At 48.7% G+C, this 26,452-nt stretch overlaps 1 protein-coding gene across 2 annotated transcripts in view; it reads right to left on the reverse strand.

The window, feature by feature from the left end:
• gng12b (guanine nucleotide binding protein (G protein), gamma 12b) overlaps window positions 1-26,452 on the reverse strand; it is a 72,914-nt gene that overhangs the window by 33,879 nt on the left and 12,583 nt on the right. The window contains exon 1 of one of the 2 annotated variants that reach the window (XM_046300460.1): window positions 6,668-6,767. The exons of the other annotated variant lie outside the window; for it this stretch is intronic. Coding sequence (XP_046156416.1) covers window positions 6,668-6,691 — 24 coding nt within the window. The 5' untranslated portion in view covers window positions 6,692-6,767. Of the gene's footprint in view, window positions 1-6,667; window positions 6,768-26,452 lie in introns of those variants that run through there. 2 annotated transcript variants of the gene reach the window in all.

Here is a 26,452-nt window from a genome sequence, read left to right on the forward strand (position 1 = left end):
CGCCCATAAGGAAGAATCCCCTCGGGATCAGTAGAAGCCACAGAAGAACTAAACAGACGGGATAAGGCATCAGGCTTGGTGTTTTTGCTACCCGGACGGTAAGAAATCACAAACTCGAAACGAGCGAAAAACAACGACCAACGAGCTTGACGGGCATTAAGTCGTTTGGCAGAACGGATGTACTCAAGGTTCTTATGGTCTGTCCAAACGACAAAAGGAACGGTCGCCCCCTCCAACCACTGTCGCCATTCGCCTAGGGCTAAGCGGATGGCGAGCAGTTCACGGTTACCCACATCATAGTTGCGCTCAGATGGCGACAGGCGATGAGAAAAATAAGCGCAAGGATGAACCTTATCGTCAGACTGGAAGCGCTGGGATAGAATGGCTCCCACGCCTACCTCTGAAGCGTCAACCTCGACAATGAATTGTCTAGTGACGTCAGGAGTAACGAGGATAGGAGCGGACGTAAAACGTTCTTTTAGAAGATCAAAAGCTCCCTGGGCGGAACCGGACCACTTAAAACACGTCTTGACAGAAGTAAGAGCTGTGAGAGGGGCAGCAACTTGACCGAAATTACGAATGAAACGCCGATAGAAATTAGCGAAACCTAAAAAGCGCTGCAACTCGACACGTGACCTTGGAATGGGCCAATCACTGACAGCTTGGACCTTAGCGGAATCCATCTGAATGCCTTCAGCGGAAATAACGGAACCGAGAAAAGTAACGGAGGAGACATGAAAAGAGCACTTCTCAGCCTTTACGTAGAGACAATTCTCTAAAAGGCGCTGTAGAACACGTCGAACGTGCTGAACATGAATCTCGAGTGACGGTGAAAAAATCAGGATATCGTCAAGATAGACAAAAACAAAGATGTTCAGCATGTCTCTCAGAACATCATTAACTAATGCCTGAAAAACAGCTGGCGCATTGGCGAGACCAAACGGCAGAACCCGGTACTCAAAATGCCCTAACGGAGTGTTAAACGCCGTTTTCCACTCGTCCCCCTCTCTGATGCGCACGAGATGGTAAGCGTTACGAAGGTCCAACTTAGTAAAGCACCTGGCTCCCTGCAGAATCTCGAAGGCTGATGACATAAGGGGAAGCGGATAACGATTCTTAACCGTTATGTCATTCAGCCCTCGATAATCCACGCAGGGGCGCAGAGTACCGTCCTTCTTCTTAACAAAAAGAACCCCGCCCCGGCCGGAGAGGAAGAAGGCACTATGGTACCGGCGTCAAGAGACACAGATAAATAATCCTCGAGAGCCTTACGTTCGGGAGCCGACAGAGAGTATAGTCTACCCCGAGGAGGAGTGGTCCCCGGAAGGAGATCAATACTACAATCATACGACCGGTGAGGAGGAAGGGAGTTGGCTCGGGACCGACTGAAGACCGTGCGCAGATCATGATATTCCTCCGGCACTCCTGTCAAATCGCCAGGTTCCTCCTGAGAAGTGGGGACAGAAGAAATGGGAGGGATGGCAGACATTAAACACTTCACATGACAAGAAACGTTCCAGGATAGGATAGAATTACTAGACCAATTAATAGAAGGATTATGACATACTAGCCAGGGATGACCCAAAACAACAGGTGTAAAAGGTGAACGAAAAATCAAAAAAGAAATAGTCTCACTGTGGTTACCAGATACTGTGAGAGTTAAAGGTAGTGTCTCAAATCTGATACTGGGAAGATGACTACCATCTAAGGCAAACATGGGCGTAGGCTTGTCTAACTGTCTGAAAGGAATGTCATGTTTCCGAGCCCATGCTTCGTCCATGAAACAACCCTCAGCCCCAGAGTCAATCAAGGCACTGCATGTAGCACCCGAACCGGTCCAGCGTAGATGGACCGACATAGTAGTACAGGATCTAGATGAAGAGACCTGAGTAGTAGCGCTCACCAGTAGCCCTCCGCTTACTGATGAGCTCTGGCCTTTTACTGGACATGAATTGACAAAATGTCCATCAAATCCGCAATAGAGGCACAGGCGGTTGGTGATCCTCCGTTCCCTCTCCTTGGTCGAGATGCGAATACCTCCCAGCTGCATGGGCTCAGTCTCTGAGCCAGAGGGGGAGATGGTTGCGATGCGGAGCAGGGAAACACCGTTGACGCGAGCTCTCTTCCACGAGCTTGGTGACGAAGATCTACCCGTCGTTCTATGCGGATGGCGAGAGCAATCAAAGAGTCCACACTGGAAGGAACCTCCCGAGAGAGAATCTCATCTTTGACCACTGCGTGGAGTCCCTCCAGAAAACGAGCGAGCAGCGCCGGCTCGTTCCAGTCACTAGAGGCAGCAAGAGTGCGAAACTCTATAGAGTAATCCGTTATGGATCGATCACCTTGGCATAGGGAAGCCAGGGCCCTAGAAGCCTCCCTACCAAAAACTGAACGGTCAAAAACCCGAATCATCTCCTCTTTAAAGTTCTGGTAATTGTTAGAACAATCAGCCCTTGCCTCCCAGATAGCTGTGCCCCACTCTCGAGCCCGGCCAGTAAGGAGTGAAATGACGTAAGCAACCCGAGCTCTCTCGCTAGAGTATGTGTTGGGTTGGAGAGAGAACACAATATCACACTGGGTGAGAAAGGAGCGGCACTCCGTGGGCTGCCCGGAGTAGCAAGGTGGGTTATTAACCCTAGATTCCGGAGGCTCGGCAGGCCAGGAAGTAACAGGTGGCACGAGACGAAGACTCTGGAACTGTCCAGAGAGGTCGGAAACCTGAGCGGCCAGGTTCTCCACGGCATGGCGAGCAGCAGACAATTCCTGCTCGTGTCTGCCGAGCATGGCTCCTTGGATCTCGACGGCAGTGTTACGAGCATCTGTAGTCGCTGGGTCCATTTACTGGTCGGATCCTTCTGTTATGCGGGTGAATGAGGACCCAAAAGCGACTTGGCGAAAACAGAGTTTTTAATCCAGTAAAGTTACTTTACAAAACAAAAGGCATAATACTACTCGTAATGACGAGAACAGACTGGAGACTTGATCAAGAACTGCAGGTTGCCTCGGGAAGGCACTTGAACGTAGCAGACTCAGACACCTGCTCACCACGCAGCATCTGAGGGAAACACGACACGACAGGGCAATACATAGACACAGCACGGTGAATTATAGACAAGGATCCGACAGGGCAGGAACGGAAAACAAGGAGAGAAATAGGGACTCTAATCAGGGAAAAGGATCGGGAACAGGTGTGGGAAGACTAAATGATTGATTAGGGGAATAGGAACAGCTGGGAGCAGGAACGGAACGATAGAGAGAAGAGAGAGCGAGAGAGTGAGAGAGGGAGGGGGAGAGAGAGGGATAGAAAGAGGGAAAGAACCTAATAAGACCAGCAGAGGGAAACGAATAGAAGGGGAAGCACAGGGACAAGACATGATAATCAATGACAAAACATGACAGAAACAGTAAAGTATGTTTTAAAGGGCCTTCTGTAAAGGTGAAACAGTGAAACAAACAGAAGCACAGTGCACAAACAAGGTGAATCATGCAGATTTGATGATGCACATGCAATTAATAGTTTAGAGAAAACACAAACTCATTAAAGTGATAATATGCAAAGCTAGTGTCCATGTACAAGTTCAAGAAGAACCTGTTCAAAGATATGTAAGGGACAATCAACGAGGTGCTATGCGTTCCATGGAGTTGCATTATTTTCCAGAGAATGCATAGAGCCCCGAGTTGATTATCCCTTTTTTCATGCCATGGCTATAATTCTAATAATAAACAAACAAACTTGCTAGTTTTGTTGACTAAACATCAGTCCTAACCTAGCATTATGAAAATATAATTCATCAATGCCAGTAATGTTTTCAATTGGACCTTTGCTTTCAAAAGCAGCTCAAACATAGAAGGTGTAAGAATGAACTACAGCCATTGAATTTACCGTGCAAATATACCGTGCGTTATAGGGAAATAATACATGCCTTAGAATGCCCTTCAAGCCACTCATAAACAAGTATTCGACAATGCCACAGTATGAATTTAGATACAACAACCTGCTCCACAGAAACAACATTCCAGGTGGACTCCCTCTTATGGCAGTAAAACAATCAGCTCAAAGTACAGGAGGTGCAGGGTTTGAGCAGAAATCGCATGTGATAAGTTTGCACCAATTGTGGATTGCTTTGCACATGTTGTACAGTATGCAATAATGCTTTGTTTAAGATTTTGGGGGATTCTTTGTGTGTGTGTGTGTGTGTGTGTGTGTGTGTGTGTGTGTGTGTGTGTGTGTGTGTGTGTGTGTGTGTGTGTGTGTGTGTGTGTGTGTGTGTGTGTGTGTGTGTGTGTGTGTGTGTGTGTGTGTGTGTGTGTGTGTGTGTGTCCATGGTTTGACTGGTTTTAGTAGTGGTGTCTTGAAGACATAAAGGTCTCCAGCTTTGACAACGGGAGGGGCTTCACCACAATCCGTGTAGCCATTAGAATAGCTGTTCAGGAGACTTATGACATATGGCTTGAGGGTAGAAGCTGTAAAGAAGCCTTTTGGACCAAGACGTGGCGCTCCGGTACCACTTGCCATGCGGTAGCAGAGAGAACAGTCTATGACTAGGGTGGCTGGACTCTTTGGAGATTTTAAGGGCCTTCTTCTGACACCGCCTGGTATAGAGGTCCTGCATGGCAGTGGTGTACTGGGCCGTACGCACTACCCTCTGTAGTGCCGTGCTTCCGAAGGCCGACCAGTTGCCATACCAGGCAGTGATGCAACCAGTCAGGATGTTCTTGATGGTGCAGCTGTATAACTTTTTGAGCATCTGAGGACCCATGCCAAATCTTTTCAGTCTCGTGAGGGGGAATAGGTGTTGCCATGCCCTCTTCACAACTGTATTGGTGTGTTTGGACCATGATAGTTCATTGGTGATGTGGACACCAAGGAACTTGCGGCTCTCAACCTGCTCCACTACAACCCCGTTGATGAGAATGGGGGCGTGCTCTGTCCTGCTTTTCCTGTAGTCCACAATCATCTCTTTTGTCTTGATCACGCTGAGGGAGAGGTTGTTATCCTGGCACCACACTGCCAGGTCTCTGACCTCCTCCCTATAGGCTGTCTCATCATTGTTTGTGGCATACAACTGTTGTGTCGTCAGCAAACTTAATGATGGTGTTGGGAGTCATGCTTGACCATGCAGTCATGGGTGAACAGGGAGTACAGGAGGGGACAGAGCATGCACCCCTGAGGTGCCCCCGTATTGAGGATCAGCGTGGCAGATGAGCATGCCCTAATCCACAGGTGCAACTTGTTTTCATTAATCATCCTTGAGATGTTTCTACAACTTGATTGGTGTCCACCTGTGGTAAATTCAACTGATTGGAAAGGATTTGAATGCACTACATAATACTTCAGATCTGAATACTTTCAGAATGCACTATATAATAATTCAGATCTGAATACTTTCAGAATGCACTATATAATAATTCAGATCTGAATACTTTCAGAATGCACTATATAATAATTCAGATCTGAATACTTTCCAGAATGCACTATATAATAATTCAGATCTGAATACTTTCAGAATGCACTATATAATAATTCAGATCTGAATACTTTCAGAATGCACTATAATAGATCTGAATACTTTCAGATCTGAATACTTTCAGAATGCACTATATAATAATTCAGATCTGAATACTTTCAGAATGCACTATATAATAATTCAGATCTGAATACTTTCAGAATGCACTATATAATAATTCAGATCTGAATACTTTCAGAATGCACTATATAATAATTCAGATCTGAATACTTTCAGAATGCACTATATAATAATTCAGATCTGAATACTTTCCGAAAGTACTATATAATAATTCAGATCTGAATACTTTCAGAATGCACTATATAATAATTCAGATCTGAATACTTTCCGAACGTACTATATAATAATTCAGGTCTGAATACTTTCAGAATGCACTATATAATAATTCAGATCTGAATACTTTCAGAATGCACTATATAATAATTCAGATCTGAATACTTTCAGAATGCACTATATAATAATTCAGATCTGAATACTTTCACTATATAATAACGATCTGAATACTATATAATAATATTCAGATCTGAATACTATATAATAATTCAGATCTGAATACTTTCAGAATACTATATAATACTTCAGATCTGAATACTTTCCGAATGTACTATATAATACTTCAGATCTGAATACTTTCAGAATGCACTATATAATACTTCAGATCTGATTCCACACTGGGACACAGGTCAAACGTGCAGCTCACAAAGTCTCTGTTGGTCAGGCTACAACACAACAGATAGTGCACAGGATGCACAAATACACAGCTACTCCAGGAATAACTTATTTTCTGGTCCTAAAGTATCTTTTCTTTTACAGGCTACACCTGAGGGAGGAAGTAAAGATTTGTGTGGTAGACCCTAGTTAAGACTTTAAAACAGTTTGCACTGGAAATGTCTTTCCTTATTTGGAGGGAATGTGAAAAGTCTGGAATGAGAACGAGGATGATCTAATCATGGCATCATCAGTAGCACTTTGGGGAAACGATGGGTGTTGGTGGGGATGCATGATACCATTACCTATCATGCCACTGTGGAAAGAGAGATTCTCACTAGGCCTACCACCTGACTGAGTCTATATCACTGCTAACAGAAGACAGAAGTAAAAAGGGGAGCGAGGGGTAGAGAATAACAAAACAGACTGACCTCACTGACTGGAATGCCACCCATCCTCCTCCCCCAGAGTGGACTTTAGAGCAGAGGATGGACACTCGCTCTCTCTCTCTCCCCGTCTCTCTCTCTCTCTCTCTCTCTGTCTTTCTCGTTCTGCCCCCCCCCCCTCTCTCTCTCTCTGTTGGGAGGGTAAGAGGAAGGAACTGTTGTTCTCATAACAGGCCAGCATGACTTCTCTCTTCTTGGAAGCCACCTGACTGACTGCACCCTGAAATCCTGCAGAATTGCTCACTGCACTCACCTCTAGCCCTGCTTACAACTCACTCAAACATTCACACAAAGGACAAAGTTTGATGCTGTATAAACTGCAGTGCACTCAAACATATGCACGGTACACAGAGTGTACAAAACATTAGGAACACCTTCCTAATATTAAGTTGCACACCGTTTGCCCTTAGAACAGCCTCAATTAGTCGGGCCATGGACTCTACATGGTGTCGAACGCATTCCACAGGGATGCTGGCCCATGTTGACTCAATGCTTCCCACAGTTGTGTCTAGTTAGCGGGATGTCCTTTGGGTGGTGGTCAATTTTTGATACACACGGGAAACTGTTGAGCGTGAAAAACCCAGCAGCATTGCAGTTCTTGACACACTCAAACCAGTGCGCCTGGCACCTTCTACCATACCCCGTTCAAAGGCACTTCCATCTTTTGTCTTGCCCCTTGTCCCTCTGAATGGCACATATACACAATTCATGTCTCAATTGTCTCAAGGCTTAAAAATCATTCTTTAACCTGTCACCCCCCTTCATCTATACCGATTGAAGTGCATTTAGGTGACATCAATCAAGGATCATAGCTTTCACCTGGATTCACCTGGTCAGTCAGTCATGGAAAGATCAGGTGTTCGTAATGTTTTGTACACAGTGTATTATGATACTCATTGATATTCAGTTAAGCAACATGGGGAAAACAAAATAGTCATGAATCAAAGAGACAAAAAAATGCAGACTTTTGACAGTTATTTTAACCAGCTATTTCTGTGCACCGTGCTAAACTTGGAATACTGTATGTGAGAGTCCGTGATGACAAGATGCCCATGTGCAGAATAAAGAGCTGTATGGAAAAACTGCCTGCCTCCTGTTTCCATATACTGTACATTCAATGACACCATTCATATGAAGCTGCGAAATATGTTCCTCATTTCCCGATGGTCATCTTTTCAACATTCTGTGGTCTTCGGGACTATCTAAAGATCTGTATATGTACATAGATGTGCGCACTTAACACCGATGATCACCTAAATCATGTATTGATGTCAATGGAAGATTTGTGCAAAAACTAGATACGTGCACAGATCTCAAGTTAGAAATCAGGCCTATTATACAGTGCATTCGGAAAGTATTCAGACCCCTTCACCTTTTCCACATTTTGTTACGTTACAGCCTTGTTCTAAAATGGATTAAAATAAATACAAAATCTCATCAATCTACACACAATACCCTATAATGACAATGTGAAACTGGTGAGACTAGTCAGGATTGAGGAAAAGATAGATGGAGCAAAGTACAGAGAGATCCCTGATGAAAACCTGCTCCAGAGCGCTCAGGACCTCAGACTGGGTCGAAGGTTCACCTTCAAACAGGACAACAACCCTAAGTACACAGCCAAGACAACGTAGGAGTGTCTTCGGGACTAGTCTCCGAATGTCCTTGAGTGGCCCAGCCAGAGCCCGGACTTGAATCAGATGGAACATCTCTCTGGAGAGACCTGAAAATATCTGTGCAGCAACGCTCCCCATCCAACCTGACAGAGCTTGGGAGGATCTGCAGAGAAGAATCTGAGAAACTCCTCAAATACAGCCAAGTTTGTAGCGTCATACCCAAGAAGACTCGAGGCTGTGCCAAAGGTGCTTCAACAAAGTACTGAGTAAAGGGTCTGAATACTTATGTATAAACGTGATATTTTAGTTTTAAATGTTGTATAAATTTGCAAAACTTTTTCTAAAAACCTGTTTTTGCTTTGTCATTGTGGGGTATTGTGTGTAGATTGATGAAAACAACGTCATCCATTTTAGAATAAGGCTGTAACGTAACAAAATGTGGAAAAAGTTAAGGGGTCTGAATACTTTCCAAATGCACTGTATGAAGTGAGGATGTTGTGCGTTGACTTCAATGTCACATGGATCATGGCCAAACATTTTTCATTTAGTTTCTTGGAAATCATCGCATGACTCGAGCAAACTGAAAATAAAACAGTTCCTCAAACTGAACCGGGTGGGCCAATATCCCTTTTCTCCCAGTGAGACGGAAAGTGTCAGGTTACAAACAGAGAGAGTGTCAGGTTACACATAGAGAGAGTTCAGAGAGAGTGTCAGGTTACACATAGAGAGAGTGTCAGGTTAAACATAGAGAGAGTGTCAGGTTACACATAGAGAGAGAGTCAGGTTACACATAGAGAGAGTGTCAGGTTACACATAGAGAGAGAGTCAGGTTACACATAGAGAGTGTCAGGTTACAAATAGAGAGAGTGTCAGGTTACACATAGAGAGAGTGTCAGGTTACACATAGAGAGAGAGTCAGGTTACACATAGAGAGAGTGTCAGGTTACACATAGAGAGAGTGTCAGGTGACACATAGAGAGAGAGTCAGGTTACACATAGAGAGAGTGTCAGGTTACACATAGAGAGAGTGTCAGGTTACACATAGAGAGAGTGTCAGGTTACACATAGAGAGAGTGTCAGTTGCACATAGAGAGAGTGTCAGGTTACACATAGAGAGAGTGTCAGGTTACACATAGAGATAGAGTCAGGTTACACATACAGAGAGTGTCAGGTTACACAAAGAGAGAGTGTCAGGTTACACATAGAGAGAGTGTCAGGTTACACATAGAAAGAGTGTCAGTTACACATAGAGAGAGTGTCAGGTTACACATAGAGAGAGTTTCAGGTTACACATAGAGAGAGTGTCAGGTTACACATAGAGAGAGTGTCAGGTTACACATAGAGAGAGTGTCAGGTTACACATAGAGAGAGTGTCAGGTTACACATAGAGAGAGTGTCAGGTTACACATAGAGAGAGTGTCAGGTTACACATAGAGAGAGTGTCAGGTTACACATAGAGAGAGTGTCAGGTTACACAAAGAGAGAGTGTCAGGTTACACATAGAGAGAGTGTCAGGTTACACATAGAAAGAGTGTCAGTTACACATAGAGAGAGTGTCAGGTTACACATAGAGAGAGTGTCAGGTTACACATAGAGAGAGTGTCAGGTTACACATAGAGAGAGAGAGAGAGAGAGAGAGAGAGAGAGAGAGAGAGAGAGAGAGAGAGAGAGAGAGACAGACAGACAGACAGACAGACAGACAGACAGACAGACAGACAGACAGGCAGGCAGGCAGGCAGGCAGGCAGGCAGACAGACAGACAGACAGACAGACAGACAGACAGACAGACAGACAGACAGACAGACAGACAGACAGACAGACAGACAGACAGACAGACAGACAGACAGACAGACAGACAGACAGGCAGGTAGACAGGCAGACAGGCAGACAGACAGACAGAAACCTGCACCGGTGACTCAGCTGCAGAACATATGACATTCTTCCCTGATGCCATTCATGCAAAGAAGCTATCTTTTTTCCCTATTCTGATGGCATTCAGTTTAAACAGGAATGTGAGTCTGTCTATAGCCAAGGAATGCTGCACCTGTCACATGGCCCAATGACATGGCATCTGGCTCCACAACATGCCAATCAGTGCTTTTTTTAGTTCAAAAGAGTTTGTGAATAGAATGCTCAAATTCAAACTGAATGCAATCAGGAGGCATAGTAAACAATTACATGTGCATGTATACACTCATGCACACACACACACACACACACACACACACACACACACACACACACACACACACACACACACACACACACACACACACACACACACACACACACACACACACACACACACACACACACACACACACACACACACACACACACACACACACACTCCTGTCAAGAGCCAGAAGCCATGCAGTCAGTGCCCCCCAGCTGTATTTGCTGAGCTGGGATCTGGTCTTACATTTAACATTACATTTAAGTCATTTAGCAGACGCTCTTATCCAGAGCGACTTATCAGACAGGAAGCAGAATCCCTCAACAGTCTGTCTCCCTCGCAATCCTACTGTAGCAGGCAGCAGCCCTGTGAACTCACACACAAACACAAACTCATGCAATGTCCAGCAAAATCATCCACTGGACAGGCAGAATGGACATGTTTGAGTCAATCAGCGAGACAAGGCCCTGCTCTAAACAGGTACAGAGACGAGGAGAGAGAGACCAGGACCTGCTCTAAACAGGTACAGAGATGAAGAGAGAGAGACCAGGCCCTGCTATAAACAGGTACAGAGACGAGGAGAAAGAGAAGAGGCCCTGCTCTAAACAGGTACAGAGACGAGGAGAGACCAGGCCCAGCTCTAAACAGGTACAGAGACGAGGAGAGAGAGACCAGGCCCTCCTCTAAACAGGTACAGAGACGAGGGGGGAGAGACCAGACCCTGCTCTAAACACCTACAGAGACGAGGAGAGAGAGACCAGGCCCTGCTCTAAACACCTACAGAGACGAGGGAGAGAGAGAGACCAGGCCCTACTCTATAAACACCTACAGAGACGAGGAGAGAGAGACCAGGCCCTGCTCTAAACAGGTACAGAGACGACGAGAGAGAGACCAGGCCCTGCTCTAAACACCTACAGAGACGAGGAGAGAGAGACCAGGCCCTGCTCTAAACAGGTACAGAGACGAGGAGAGAGAGACCAGGCCCTGCTCTAAACAGGTACAGAGACGGGGAGAGAGAGACCAGACCCTGCTCTAAACACCTACAGAGACGAGGGGAGAGAGACCAGGCCCTACTCTAAACACCTACAGAGACGAGGAGAGAGAGACCAGGCCCTGCTCTAAACACCTACAGAGACGAGGAGAGAGAGACCAGGCCCTGCTCTAAACAGGTACAGAGACGAGGAGAGAGAGACCAGACCCTGCTCTAAACAGGTACAGAGACGAGGAGAGAGAGACCAGACCCTGCTCTAAACACATACAGAGACAAGGAGAGAGAGACCAGACCCTGCTCTAAACACCTACAGAGACGAGGGGAGAGAGACCAGGCCCTACTCTAAACACCTACAGAGACGAGGAGAGAGAGACCAGGCCCTGCTCTAAACAGGTACAGAGACGAGGAGAGAGAGACCAGGCCCTGCTCTAAACAGGTACAGAGACGAGGAGAGAGAGACCAGACCCTGCTCTAAACACCTACAGAGACGAGGGAGAGAGAGACCAGGCCCTGCTCTAAACACCTACAGAGACGAGGAGAGAGAGACCAGGCCCTGCTCTAAACAGGTACAGAGACGAGGAGAGAGAGACCAGGCCCTGCTCTAAACAGGTACAGAGACGAGGAGAGAGAGACCAGGCCCTGCTCTAAACAGGTACAGAGACGAGGAGAGAGAGACCAGGCCCTGCTCTAAACACCTACAGAGACGAGGAGAGAGAGACCAGGCCCTGCTCTAAACACCTACAGAGACGAGGAGAGAGAGACCAGGCCCTGCTCTAAACAGGTACAGAGACGAGGAGAGAGAGACCAGACCCTGCTCTAAACATGTACAGAGACGAGGAGAGAGAGACCAGACCCTGCTCTAAACACCTACAGAGACAAGGAGAGAGAGACCAGACCCTGCTCTAAACACCTACAGAGACGAGGGGAGAGAGACCAGGCCCTACTCTAAACACCTACAGAGACGAGGAGAGAGAGACCAGGCCCTGCTCTAAACAGGTACAGAGACGAGGAGAGAGAGACCAGGCCCTGCTCTAAACAGGTACAGAGACGATGAGAGAGAGACCAGACCCTGCTCTAAACACCTACAGAGACGAGGGGAGAGAGAGACCAGGCCCTGCTCTAAACACCTACAGAGACGAGGAGAGAGAGACCAGGCCCTGCTCTAAACAGGTACAGAGACGAGGAGAGAGAGACCAGGCCCTGCTCTAAACAGGTACAGAGACGAGGAGAGAGAGACCAGGCCCTGCTCTAAACAGGTACAGAGACGAGGAGAGAGAGACCAGGCCCTGCTCTAAACAGGTACAGAGACGAGGAGAGAGAGACCAGGCCCTGCTCTAAACACCTACAGAGACGAGGAGAGAGAGACCAGGCCCTGCTCTAAACAGGTACAGAGACGAGGAGAGAGAGACCAGGCCCTGCTCTAAACAGGTACAGAGACGAGGAGAGAGAGACCAGACCCTGCTCTAAACACCTACAGAGACGAGGTGAGAGAGACCAGGCCCTACTCTAAACACCTACAGAGACGAGGAGAGAGAGACCAGGCCCTGCTCTAAACACCTACAGAGACGAGGAGAGAGAGACCAGGCCCTGCTCTAAACACCTACAGAGACGAGGAGAGAGAGACCAGGCCCTGCTCTAAACAGGTACAGAGACGAGGAGAGAGAGACCAGACCCTGCTCTAAACACCTACAGAGACAAGGAGAGAGAGACCAGACCCTGCTCTAAACACCTATAGAGACGAGGGGAGAGAGACCAGGCCCTACTCTAAACACCTACAGAGACGAGGAGAGAGAGACCAGGCCCTGCTCTAAACAGGTACAGAGACGAGGAGAGAGAGACCAGGCCCTGCTCTAAACAGGTACAGAGACGAGGAGAGAGAGACCAGACCCTGCTCTAAACACCTACAGAGACGAGGGGAGAGAGAGACCAGGCCCTGCTCTAAACACCTACAGAGACGAGGAGAGAGAGACCAGGCCCTGCTCTAAACAGGTACAGAGACGAGGAGAGAGAGACCAGGCCCTGCTCTAAACAGGTACAGAGACGAGGAGAGAGAGACCAGGCCCTGCTCTAAACAGGTACAGAGACGAGGAGAGAGAGACCAGGCCCTGCTCTAAACAGGTACAGAGACGAGGAGAGAGAGACCAGGCCCTGCTCTAAACACCTACAGAGACGAGGAGAGAGAGACCAGGCCCTGCTCTAAACAGGTACAGAGACGAGGAGAGAGACCAGGCCCTGCTCTAAACAGGTACAGAGACGAGGAGAGAGAGACCAGGCCCTGCTCTAAACACCTACAGAGACAAGGAGAGAGAGACCAGGCCCTGCTCTAAACAGGTACAGAGACGAGGAGAGAGACCAGGCCCTGCTCTAAACAGGTACAGAGATGAGGAGAGAGAGACCAGGCCCTGCTCTAAACACCTACAGAGACAAGGAGAGAGAGACCAGGCCCTGCTCTAAACAGGTACAGAGACGAGGAGAGAGAGACCAGGTCCGGCTCTAAACAGGTACAGAGACGAAGAGAGAGAGACCAGGCCCTACTCTAAACAGGTACAGAGAAGAGGGGGGAGAGACCAGGCCCTGCTCTAAACAGGTACAGAGACGAGGAGAGAGAGACCAGGCCATGCTCAAAACACATACAGAGAGGAGGAGAGAGAGACCAGGCCCTCCTCTAAACAGGTACAGAGACGAGGGGGGAGAGACCAGGCCCTGCTCTAAACAGGTACAGAGACGAGGGGGAAGAGACCAGGCCCTACTCTAAACAGGTACAGAGACGAGGAGAGAGAGACCAGGCCCTGCTCTAAACAGGTACAGAGACGAGGAGAGAGAGACCAGACCCTGCTCTAAACACCTACAGAGACGAGGGGAGAGAGACCAGGCCCTACTCTAAACACCTACAGAGACGAGGAGAGAGAGACCAGGCCCTGCTCTAAACAGGTACAGAGGAGGAGAGAGAGACCAGCTCTAAACAGGTACAGAGACCAGACCAGACCCTGCTCTAAACAGGTACAGAGACGAGGAGAGAGAGACCAGACCCTGCTCTAAACAGGTACCAGAGACAGAGACAAGGAGAGAGAGACCAGACCCTGCTCTAAACAGGTAAACACCACAGAGACGAGGAGAGAGAGACCAGGCCCTGCTCTAAACAGGTACAGAGACGAGGAGAGAGAGACCAGGCCCTGCTCTAAACAGGTACAGAGACGAGGAGAGAGAGACCAGACCCTGCTCTAAACACCTACAGAGACGAGGGGAGAGAGAGACCAGGCCCTGCTCTAAACACCTACAGAGACGAGGGAGAGAGAGACCAGGCCCTGCTCTAAACAGGTACAGAGACGAGGAGAGAGAGACCAGGCCCTGCTCTAAACAGGTACAGAGACGAGGAGAGAGAGACCAGGCCCTGCTCTAAACAGGTACAGAGACGAGGAGAGAGAGACCAGGCCCTGCTCTAAACACCTACAGAGACGAGGAGAGAGAGACCAGGCCCTGCTCTAAACAGGTACAGAGACGAGGGAGAGAGAGACCAGGCCCTGCTCTAAACAGGTACAGAGACGAGGAGAGAGAGACCAGACCCTGCTCTAAACAGGTACAGAGACGAGGAGAGAGAGACCAGACCCTGCTCTAAACACCTACAGAGACAGAGAGACCAGACCCTGCTCTAAACACCTACAGAGACGAGGGAGAGAGACCAGGCCCTGCTCTAAACACCTACAGAGACGAGGAGAGAGAGACCAGGCCCTGCTCTAAACAGGTACAGAGACGAGGAGAGAGAGACCAGGCCCTGCTCTAAACAGGTACAGAGACGAGGAGAGAGAGACCAGACCCTGCTCTAAACACCTACAGAGACGAGGGAGAGAGAGACCAGGCCCTGCTCTAAACACCTACAGAGACGAGGAGAGAGAGACCAGGCCCTGCTCTAAACAGGTACAGAGACGAGGAGAGAGAGACCAGGCCCTGCTCTAAACAGGTACAGAGACGAGGAGAGAGAGACCAGGCCCTGCTCTAAACAGGTACAGAGACGAGGGGAGAGAGACCAGGCCCTGCTCTAAACAGGTACAGAGACGAGGAGAGAGAGACCAGGCCCTGCTCTAAACACCTACAGAGACGAGGAGAGAGAGACCAGGCCCTGCTCTAAACAGGTACAGAGACGAGGAGAGAGAGACCAGGCCCTGCTCTAAACAGGTACAGAGACGAGGAGAGAGAGACCAGACCAAACCCTACAGAGACGAGGTGAGAGAGACCAGGCCCTACAAACACCTACAGACGAGGGAGAGAGAGACCAGGCCCTGCTCTAAACACCTACAGAGACGAGGAGAGAGAGACCAGGCCCTGCTCTAAACACCTACAGAGACGAGGAGAGAGAGACCAGGCCCTGCTCTAAACAGGTACAGAGACGAGGAGAGAGAGACCAGACCCTGCTCTAAACACCTACAGAGACAAGGAGAGAGAGACCAGACCCTGCTCTAAACACCTATAGAGACGAGGGGAGAGAGACCAGGCCCTACTCTAAACACCTACAGAGACGAGGAGAGAGAGACCAGGCCCTGCTCTAAACAGGTACAGAGACGAGGAGAGAGAGACCAGGCCCTGCTCTAAACAGGTACAGAGACGAGGAGAGAGAGACCAGACCCTGCTCTAAACACCTACAGAGACGAGGGGAGAGAGAGACCAGGCCCTGCTCTAAACACCTACAGAGACGAGGAGAGAGAGACCAGGCCCTGCTCTAAACAGGTACAGAGGAGAGAGACCAGGCCCTGCTCTAAACAGGTACAGAGACGAGGAGAGAGAGACCAGGCCCTGCTCTAAACAGGTACAGAGACGAGGAGAGAGAGACCAGGCCCTGCTCTAAACAGGTACAGAGACGAGGAGAGAGAGACCAGGCCCTGCTCTAAACACCTACAGAGACGAGGGAGAGAGAGACCAGGCCCTGCTCTAAACAGGTACAGAGACAAGGAGAGAGACCAGGCCCTGCTCTAAACAGGTACAGAGACGAGGAGAGAGAGACCAGGCCCTGCTCTAAACAGGTACAGAGACAAGGAGAGAGAGACCAGGCCCTGCTCTAAACAGGTACAGAGACGAGGAGAGAGACCAGGCCCTGCTCTAAACAGGTACAGAGACGAGGGAGAGAGAGACCAGGCCCTGCTCTAAACACCTACAGAGACAAGGAGAGAGAGACCAGGCCCTGCTCTAAACAGGTACAGAGACGAGGGAGAGAGACCAGGTCCGGCTCTAAACAGGTACAGAGACGAAGAGAGAGAGACCAGGCCCTACTCTAAACAGGTACAGAGAGAGGGGAGAGACCAGGCCCTGCTCTAAACAGGTACAGAGACGAGGAGAGAGAGACCAGGCCATGCTCAAAACACATACAGAGAGGAGGAGAGAGAGACCAGGCCCTCCTCTAAACAGGTACAGAGACGAGGGGGGAGAGACCAGGCCCTGCTCTAAACAGGTACAGAGACGAGGGGGAAGAGACCAGGCCCTACTCTAAACAGGTACAGAGACGAGGAGAGAGAGACCCGGCCCTGCTCTAAACAGGTACAGAGACGAGGAGAGAGAGAGACCAGGCCCTGCTCTAAACAGGTACAGAGACAAGGAGAGACCAGGCCTTGCTCTAAACAGGTACATAGAGGAGGAGAGAGAGACCAGACCCTGCTCTAAACAGGTACAGATACGAGGGGGGAGAGACCAGGCCCTGCTCTAAAAACAGAGACAAGGAGAGAGAGACCAGGCCCTGCTCTAAACAGGTACAGAGAGAGGAGAGAGACCAGGTCCGGCTCTAAACAGGTACAGAGACGAAGAGAGAGAGACCAGCCCTACTCTAAACAGGACAGAGAAGAGGGGAGAGACCAGGCCCTGCTCTAAACAGGTACAGAGACGAGGAGAGAGAGACCAGGCCCTGCTCTAAACAGGTACAGAGACGAGGAGAGAGAGACCAGGCCCTGCTCTAAACAGGTACAGAGACGAGGAGAGAGAGACCAGGCCCTGCTCTAAACAGGTACAGAGACGAGGGAGAGAGAGACCAGGCCCTGCTCTAAACAGGTACAGAGACGAGGAGAGAGAGACCAGGCCTGCTCTAAACAGGTACAGAGACGAGGGAGAGAGAGACCAGGCCCTGCTCTAAACAGGTACAGAGACGAGGAGAGAGAGACCAGGCCCTGCTCTAAACAGGTACAGAGACGAGGAGAGAGAGACCAGGCCCTGCTCTAAACAGGTACAGAGACGAGGAGAGAGAGACCAGCTCTAAACAGGTACAGAGACGAGGGAGAGAGAGACCAGGCCCTGCTCTAAACTGCCTACAGAGACGATGGAGAGAGAGACCAGGCCCTGCTCTAAATATGTCTACAGAGACGAGGGGAGAGAGACCAGGCCCTGCTCTAAACAGGTACAGAGACGAGGAGAGAGAGACCAGGACCCTGCTCTAAACACCTACAGAGACGAGGAGAGAGACCAGGCCCTGCATTCTAAACACCTACAGAGTGAGGAGAGAGAGACCAGGCCCTGCTCTAAGGGTACAGAGACGAGGAGAGAGAGACCAGGCCCTGCTCTAAACACCTACAGAGACGAGGTGAGAGAGACCAGGCCCTGCTCTAAACACCTACAGAGACGAGGGAGAGAGAGACCAAACCCTGCTCTAAACAGGTTTACAGAGACGAGGAGAGAGAGACCAGGCCCTGCTCTAAACACCTACAGAGACGAGGAGAGAGAGACCAGGCCCTGCTCTAAACAGGTACAGAGACGAGGAGAGAGAGACCAGCCCTGCTCTAAACACCTACAGAGACAAGGAGAGAGAGACCAGACCCTGCTCTAAACACCTACAGAGACGAGGGGAGAGAGACCAGGCCCTGCTCTAAACACCTACAGAGACGAGGAGAGAAGACCAGGCCCTGCTCTAAACAGGTACAGAGACGAGGAGAGAGAGACCAGGCCCTGCTCTAAACAGGTACAGAGACGATGAGAGAGAGACCAGGCCCTGCTCTAAACAGGTACAGAGACGAGGGAGAGAGAGACCAGGCCCTGCTCTAAACAGGTACAGAGACGAGGAGAGAGAGACCAGGCCCTGCTCTAAACAGGTACAGAGACGAGGAGAGAGAGACCAGGCCCTGCTCTGGAAACTGGACAAGACAGGTACCAGAGACAGGACAGAGAGAGGGAGAGACCAGGCCCTGCTCTAAACAGGTACAGAGACGAGGAGAGAGAGACCAGGCCCTGCTCTAAACACCTACAGAGACGAGGGAGAGACCAGAGACCAGGCAGGCCCTGCTCTAAACAGGTACAGAGACGAGGAGAGAGACCAGGCCCTGCTCTAAACAGGTACAGAGACGAGGGAGAGAGAGACCAGGCCCTGCTCTAAACACCTACAGAGACAAGGAGAGAGACCAGGCCCTGCTCTAAACAGGTACAGAGACGAGGGGAGAGAGAGACCAGAGTCCGGCTCTAAACAGGTACAGAGACGAAGAGAGAGAGACCAGGCCCTACTCTAAACAGGTACAGAGAAGAGGGGGAGAGACCAGGCCCTGCTCTAAACAGGTACAGACGAGGAGGAGAGAGACCAGGCCATGCTCAAACACATACAGAGAGGAGGAGAGAGAGACCAGGCCCTCCTCTAAACAGGTACAGAGACGAGGGGGGAGAGACCAGGCCCTGCTCTAAACAGGTACAGAGACGAGGGGGAAGAGACCAGGCCCTACTCTAAACAGGTACAGAGACGAGGAGAGAGAGACCCGGCCCTGCTCTAAACAGGTACAGAGACGAGGAGAGAGAGAGACCAGGCCCTGCTCTAAACAGGTACAGAGACAAGGAGAGACCAGGCCTTGCTCTAAACAGGTACATAGAGGAGGAGAGAGAGACCAGACCCTGCTCTAAACAGGTACAGATACGAGGGGGGAGAGACCAGGCCCTGCTCTAAACACCTACAGAGACAAGGAGAGAGAGACCAGGCCCTGCTCTAAACAGGTACAGAGACGAGGAGAGAGAGACCAGGTCCGGCTCTAAACAGGTACAGAGACGAAGAGAGAGAGACCAGGCCCTACTCTAAACAGGTACAGAGAAGAGGGGGGAGAGACCAGGCCCTGCTCTAAACAGGTACAGAGACGAGGAGAGAGAGACCAGGCCATGCTCAAAACACATACAGAGAGGAGGAGAGAGAGACCAGGCCCTCCTCTAAACAGGTACAGAGACGAGGGGGGAGAGACCAGGCCCTGCTCTAAACAGGTACAGAGACGAGGGGGAAGAGACCAGGCCCTACTCTAAACAGGTACAGAGACGAGGAGAGAGAGACCCGGCCCTGCTCTAAACAGGTACAGAGACGAGGAGAGAGAGAGACCAGGCCCTGCTCTAAACAGGTACAGAGACAAGGAGAGACCAGGCCTTGCTCTAAACAGGTACATAGAGGAGGAGAGAGAGACCAGACCCTGCTCTAAACAGGTACAGATACGAGGGGGGAGAGACCAGACCCTGCTCTAAACAAGTACATAGACGAGGGGGGAGAGACCAGACCCTGCTCTAAACAGGTACAGAGACGAGGGGGGAGAGACCAGGCCCTGCTCTAAACAGGTACAGAGACGAGGAGAGAGAGACCAGACCCTGCTCTAAACAGGTACAGACGAGGGGGGAGAGACCAGGCCCTGCTCTAAACAGGTACAGAGACGAGGGGGGAGAGACCAGGCCCTGCTCTAAACAGGTACAGAGACGAGGAGAGAGAGACCAGACCCTGCTTTAAACAGGTACAGAGACGAGGGGGGAGAGACCAGGCCCTGCTCTAAACAGGTACAGAGACGAGGGGGAAGAGACCAGGCCCTGCTCTAAACAGGTACAGAGACGAGGAGAGAGAGACCAGACCCTGCTCTAAACAGGTACAGAGACGAGGGGGGAGAGACCAGGCCCTGCTCTAAACAGGTACAGAGACGAGGGGGAAGAGACCAGGCCCTGCTCTAAACAGGTACAGAGACGAGGAGAGAGAGACCCGGCCCTGCTCTAAACAGGTACAGAGACGAGGAGAGAGAGACCAGGCCCTGCTCTAAACAGGTACAGAGACGAGGAGAGAGAGACCAGGCCCTGCTCTAAACAGGTACAGAGACAAGGAGAGACCAGGCCCTGCTCTAAACAGGTACAGAGACGAGGAGAGAGAGACCAGGCCCTGCTCTAAACAGGTACAGAGACGAGGAGAGAGACCAGGCCCTGCTCTAAACAGGTACAGAGACGAGAGAGAGAGACCAGGCCCTGCTCTAAACAGGTACAGAGACGAGGAGAGAGAGACCAGGCACTGCTCTAAACAGGTACAGAGAGGAGGAGAGATAGACCAGACCCTCCTCTAAACAGGTACAGAGACGAGGGGAGAGAGACCAGGCCCTGCTCTAAACCGGTACAGAGACGAGGAGAGAGAGACCAGGCCCTGCTCTAAACAGGTACAGAGACGACGAGAGAGAGACCAGGCCCTGATCTAAACAGGTACAGAGACGAGGGGGGAGAGACCAGGCCCTGCTCTAAACAGGAGAGAGTCTGTATGTGTGGGTCTGACAGGGTGTGTGTTGGTTTGTTTTATATGTCTAATTGCTGTGCCAAATACACATCAAATGATCCTATAAACATGTTCTGAATAACCTTGCAGAAGAAGTACTCTATGACCAAGATTACACAGACCACTGATGCTTTTCTTCCTTAGCAGCAGCCCAAGTCAACCTACTCTTTATTCTTGTGCTTTTCTGTATGTTGGCATGTTCCTCCAGCATTGACGTGGATAAGCTCACCACATAGTGATGCAGCTGAAGAGGATGGGTTTTCCTGGTATCGGGTTCAAACTCCACCGGGAGTACAAGGAAGTATTCATTCATGTTATGAGATCTCAGGGAGAGCGTATGTGAGGGGTAGTGTTGGCAGTTAGTTGGGATACGTCCCAAATAGCACCCTATTCCCTATATACTGCACTACTTTTGATCAGAGTCCTACGGCACTCTAATCTCTACGGGTCCTGGTTAAATGTAGTGTACTAAATAGGCAATAGGGTGCCATTTGGGACGAATCTACAGTAAAACACTAATTGAACACAGTATCTGCTTCTGCAACACTCTGTTGCACCACCCAGATTCAACCCCTAATGAACTTTTATCAAAAACTGCAAAGCTGCAAACCACCAACTCCGCAATGCTGGGAGATGGATGCCATTAAATGTAACTTATACCTGGATTGCCAGATCTGGTCTGGTAGGATCTAACAGTTGATATCAGTCACAGAGTTGGGAAACAGGATCAAAAGACAAAAGCAGCTCCTGGAGGAATTCAAGGCATGCGGAGAGTCGATGGCTGGGCAGATTCTTCAGAGCCACATCAAGATGCGGATTAAGTTCCAAATGGCACTCTATTCCCAATTTAGTGCACTACTTTTGAACAGGGCCCATAGGGAATAGAGTGCCATTGGACTCTGGTCATAAGTAGTGCACTATATAGGGAATAGGGTACTATTTGGGAAAAACCCCTGACTGCTCTCTGTGCTCCGATTCGCTAGGCTGGCAGACTCTTGCCTGCGTCTGCTAGGAACTAAGTGACGCCCGACTGGACGGCATACCCGGGACAAGTCCCACCCTGGAGAAATGCCAAAATTCTTATCCACTTACAGACACAGATCACAAGACAGGAAGGGACTGGGTTTTAGGAGTGGACACAGTCAGGGCACGTGCACAGATAGAGGAGGCCAGATAGTGGAGGCCAGATAGAGGAGGCCAGATAGAGGTTGTGTGTAACATCAGACCATGTAGCACATAGAGTATATACCATAAAAAAAGGTTTAATTCAGCCAAGCAACACGCCAACTTAGTCAAGCAAGACATTTTTTTCACAAGCACTTTTTTAAAAGTGTCAATCCTTGTTTGTCAAAAATAAGAAGGTATTGTACAACACAAGGACATTTTAAACACAGCCTCCAAACACATTGTATCAGTCACTAAATCATAAACCCTGGCAGTGGCATGACATTATTCTGTGAGAAAAGGGCAGCCCTGGGAACCTGATCTGCTGTGACCCAGATGTACTGAGGAGTGATATAGGGCCCAGACTAGACAACAGAGGGCCAGGGCCACATCTACATCCCATGTTAATAATGCAGAAGCAGGTCTACCTGTGTACGTCCCAAATGGCACTCTATTCCCTTTATAGTCTACTACTTTGACCAGGGCCCATAGGGCACTTTCAAGGGAATAGGGTGCCATTTGGGTCATACCCCAGGTTACTAATGTAGCAGGTCTACATATAGAACACTTCCTCCCCTAACTGGCATTGTGCAGAGGAGACAATAGCAGACTTCTCCAGGGACTTGTCCCACTATGTACAGACACAGAACTAGACCGTGGGCTATTAATAAATGCTATATTTATACGTTTTTTATGATATACTGTCATTACATTGTCCACCACAAACATGCATTATCACATTAAGAAAGGAAAACTTAATTCACTGCAATTCATCTTTGTAACACAGCAGTTATGTTAAATACAGTACAAAATGTCCACACAGTGAAAACCATCTGCGTTGTGCTGCACGGTACAGTAGAGTACAGGGTGTCATCTGTGGTGTAAGATAGATTTCTGAAGCTGTTGCTGTGCTGTGGTGTCCTACGTCTGTAAAGCCCATAGTGGACTACAACTACAGCTGTGCTAAACAACACATGCACAGGTCAGGGGCAGCAAGAGGCCAGTGTGAGAGGTTACGGAGCAGCCACCTGACACCTAGACTTCCTGTCTCAGTATACATCCCAAACGGCACCCAATCTCTATATAGTGCACTCATTTTGACCAAAAGTAGTGCACTACAGTATACAGGGAACAGGGTGCCATTTGGGGTGCAACCAAAATCTCTAGAGCCTAGTTAGTGGTGCAGGTGGATATCTTACTAAGATAGAAATAGCTGCCTAAAACTGCACCCACAGCTTTATATTCGAAATAAGGCCCTAGAATCTGGATAATAACTGACAAGCCACATTTATCACAGAAATTCAGAGCATAACATTCTGAGGAAAGTAGTTCTGCAGGGGAACAGATAGCCAGCTGTTTGAACAGGGGGTACTGCTCTACTGGCCCTGTATCTCTGTGAGACGCCTGGCAGTGAGGGAGAGGGGACAGCCTCCTGTTGGCCTAACTGAGATATGTGAACAATGAGCAGCAGTGCCTCAGGGGTTTGGGGAGGAGAGGGTTAGAGAAGAGGGGTTTGGGGAGGAGAGGGGAAGAGAGGAGAAGTTTGGGGAGGAGAGGGTTAGAGAAGAGGGGTTTGGGGAGGAGAGGGTTAGAGAAGAGGGGTTTGGGGAGGAGAGGGGAAGAGAGGAGGGGTTTGGGGAGGAGAGGGTTAGAGAAGAGGGGTTTGGGGAGGAGTAAAACCAATTGCTACTAAAACCAATTGCATACCACGAAAAAGGGGTCAATTGTTTTATTTGTTAATGTTTTTTTTTGTGTTTTTTTTATAAATAAAAAACAATATTTAAAAATAATAATAATAATAAATAAATAAAAGGCTGGTCATGGCTCACAATCAACACCATCATCCCGGAAACACTAGACCCACTCCAATTTGCATACCACCCCAACATATCGCACTCCACACTGCCCTTTCTCACATGGACAAAAGGAACACCTATGTGAGAATGCTGTTCATTGACTACAGCTCGGCGTTCAACACAATAGTGCCCACAAAGCTCATCCCTAAGCTAAGGATCCTGACACTAAACACCTCCCTCTGCACCTGGATCCTGGACATCCTGACGGGTTGCTACCAGGTAGTAAGGGTAGGCAACAACACATCTGCCATACTGATCCTCAACCCCGGGGCCCCTCAGGGGTGCGTGCTTAGACACCTCCTGTTCTCCCTGTTCACCCACAAATGCGTGGCCAAGCAAGACTCCAACACCATCATTAAATTTGCTGACAACACAACAGTGGTATTGAGATAAACTTTTCTTATTGACCAAATACTTATTTTCCACCATAATTTGCAAATTAATTAATTAAAAATCCTACAATGTGATTTTCTGGAATTTATTTTTCTCATTTTGTCTGTCATAGTTGAAATGTACCTATGATGAAAATTACAGGCCTCTCTCATCTTTTTAAGTGGGAGAACTTGCACAATTGGTGGGATGACTAAATACTTTTTTGCCCCACTGTACTAGGCGATGTCAGAGGAAGCCCCCCAAAAATTGTCAAAGACTCCAGTCAACCAAGTCATAGACTGTTCTCTCTGCTCCTGCACGGCAAGCAGTACTGGAGCGCCAAGTCTAGGTCCAAAAGACTCCTTAACAGCTTCTACCCCCAAGCCATAAGACTGCTGAACAATTAATCAAATGTCCACCCGGACAATGTACATTGACCCACCCCCCCCCCCTGCTACTCGCTGTCTATTATCTATGCATAGTCACTATACCCCTACCTACATGTACAAATGACCTTGACTAACCTGTATCCCCGCACATTGACTCGGTACTGGTACCCCCCTGTAAATAGCCTTGTTATGGTTATGTTATTGTTTTACTTTTTATTTCATGTTTTACTTTAGTTTATATAGCAAATATTTTCTTAACTCTATTTCTTGAGCTGCATTGTTGGTTAATGGCGGGTAAGTAAGCATTTCACGGTTGTATTCGGCACATTTGACAAATAACATTTGATTTTAATTTGATTTGGTGTGCGTGGCCAAAGAGCTCTATTTTCATGTCGTCATCTAACCAAAACACCAGTTCCAATCCAGTTCCAATGACAATGCCGTTTAGCAAACGTCAGGTGTTTACATTTGTTGGATGACATGAAAATAAAGCTCTTTGGCCACGCACACTAGTGGTGGGTTTGGCGTTGAATTGAGAATGCATGAGCAGAAGAGAACCCACACAGAGGGAAGAACTCTTCCTTCCTAGAACATGCGGTGACAGGTATGGTTTGTTACTAAGTTCCTATTAGTGCTGACAAACTGCACCACCTCCCAAAGTCAACAAAACAGTGTGCACAGGGTGCATGAGTGTCATCAAATCCAATCAAATTGTATTGGTCACATGCGCCGAATACAACAGGTGTAGACTCTACAGTGAAATGCTTACTTATGACTCCATTCCCAGCAGTGCAGAGTTAAAAAGTAAGACAAATATTTGCTAAATAAAAAAATTACTAGAAACACAACAAGGAGTACCAGTACAGAATCAATGTGCAGGGGTACAAGGCAGTTGAGGTAAATGAGGTAACACAGTATGTACATGTGGGTAGGGATAAAAGTGACTAGCCAATCAGCATATATACACTGCTCAAAAAAATAAAGGGAACACTAAAATAACACATCCTAGATCTGAATGAATTAAATATTCTTATTAAATACTTTTTTCTTTACATAGTTGAATGTGCTGACAACAAAATCACACATAAATTATCAAAGGAAATCATATTTATCAACCCATGGAGGTCTGGATTTGGAGTCACACTCAAAATTAAAGTGGAAAACCACACTACAGGCTGATCCAACTTTGATGTAATGTCCGTAAAACAAGTCAAAATGAGGCTCGGTAGTGTGTGTGGCCTCCACGTGCCTGTATGACCTCCCTACAACGCCTGGGCATGTTCCTGATGAGGAGGATGATGGTCTCCTGAGGGATCTCCTCCCAGACCTGGACTAAAGCATCCGCCAACTCCTGGACAGTCTGTGGTGCAACGTGGCGTTGGTGGATGGAGCGAGACATGATGTCCCAGATGTGCTCAATTGGATTCAGGTCTGGGGAACGGGCGGGCCAGTCCATAGCATGAATGCCTTCCTCTTTCAGAAACTGCTGACACACTCCAGCCACATGAGGTCTAGCATTGTCTTGCATTAGGAGGAACCCAGGACCAACCGCACCAGCATATGGAATCACAAGGGGTCTGAGGATCTCATCTCGGTACCTCTGGCAAGCACATGGAGGGCTGTGCGGCTCCCCAAAGAAATGCCACCCCACACCATGACTGACCCACCGCCAAACCGGTCATGCTGGAGGATGTTGCA

Source organism: Oncorhynchus gorbuscha, linkage group LG15 (assembly GCF_021184085.1).
Source record: "Oncorhynchus gorbuscha isolate QuinsamMale2020 ecotype Even-year linkage group LG15, OgorEven_v1.0, whole genome shotgun sequence".
In the NCBI taxonomy this organism is placed as follows: Eukaryota; Metazoa; Chordata; class Actinopteri; order Salmoniformes; family Salmonidae; genus Oncorhynchus; species Oncorhynchus gorbuscha.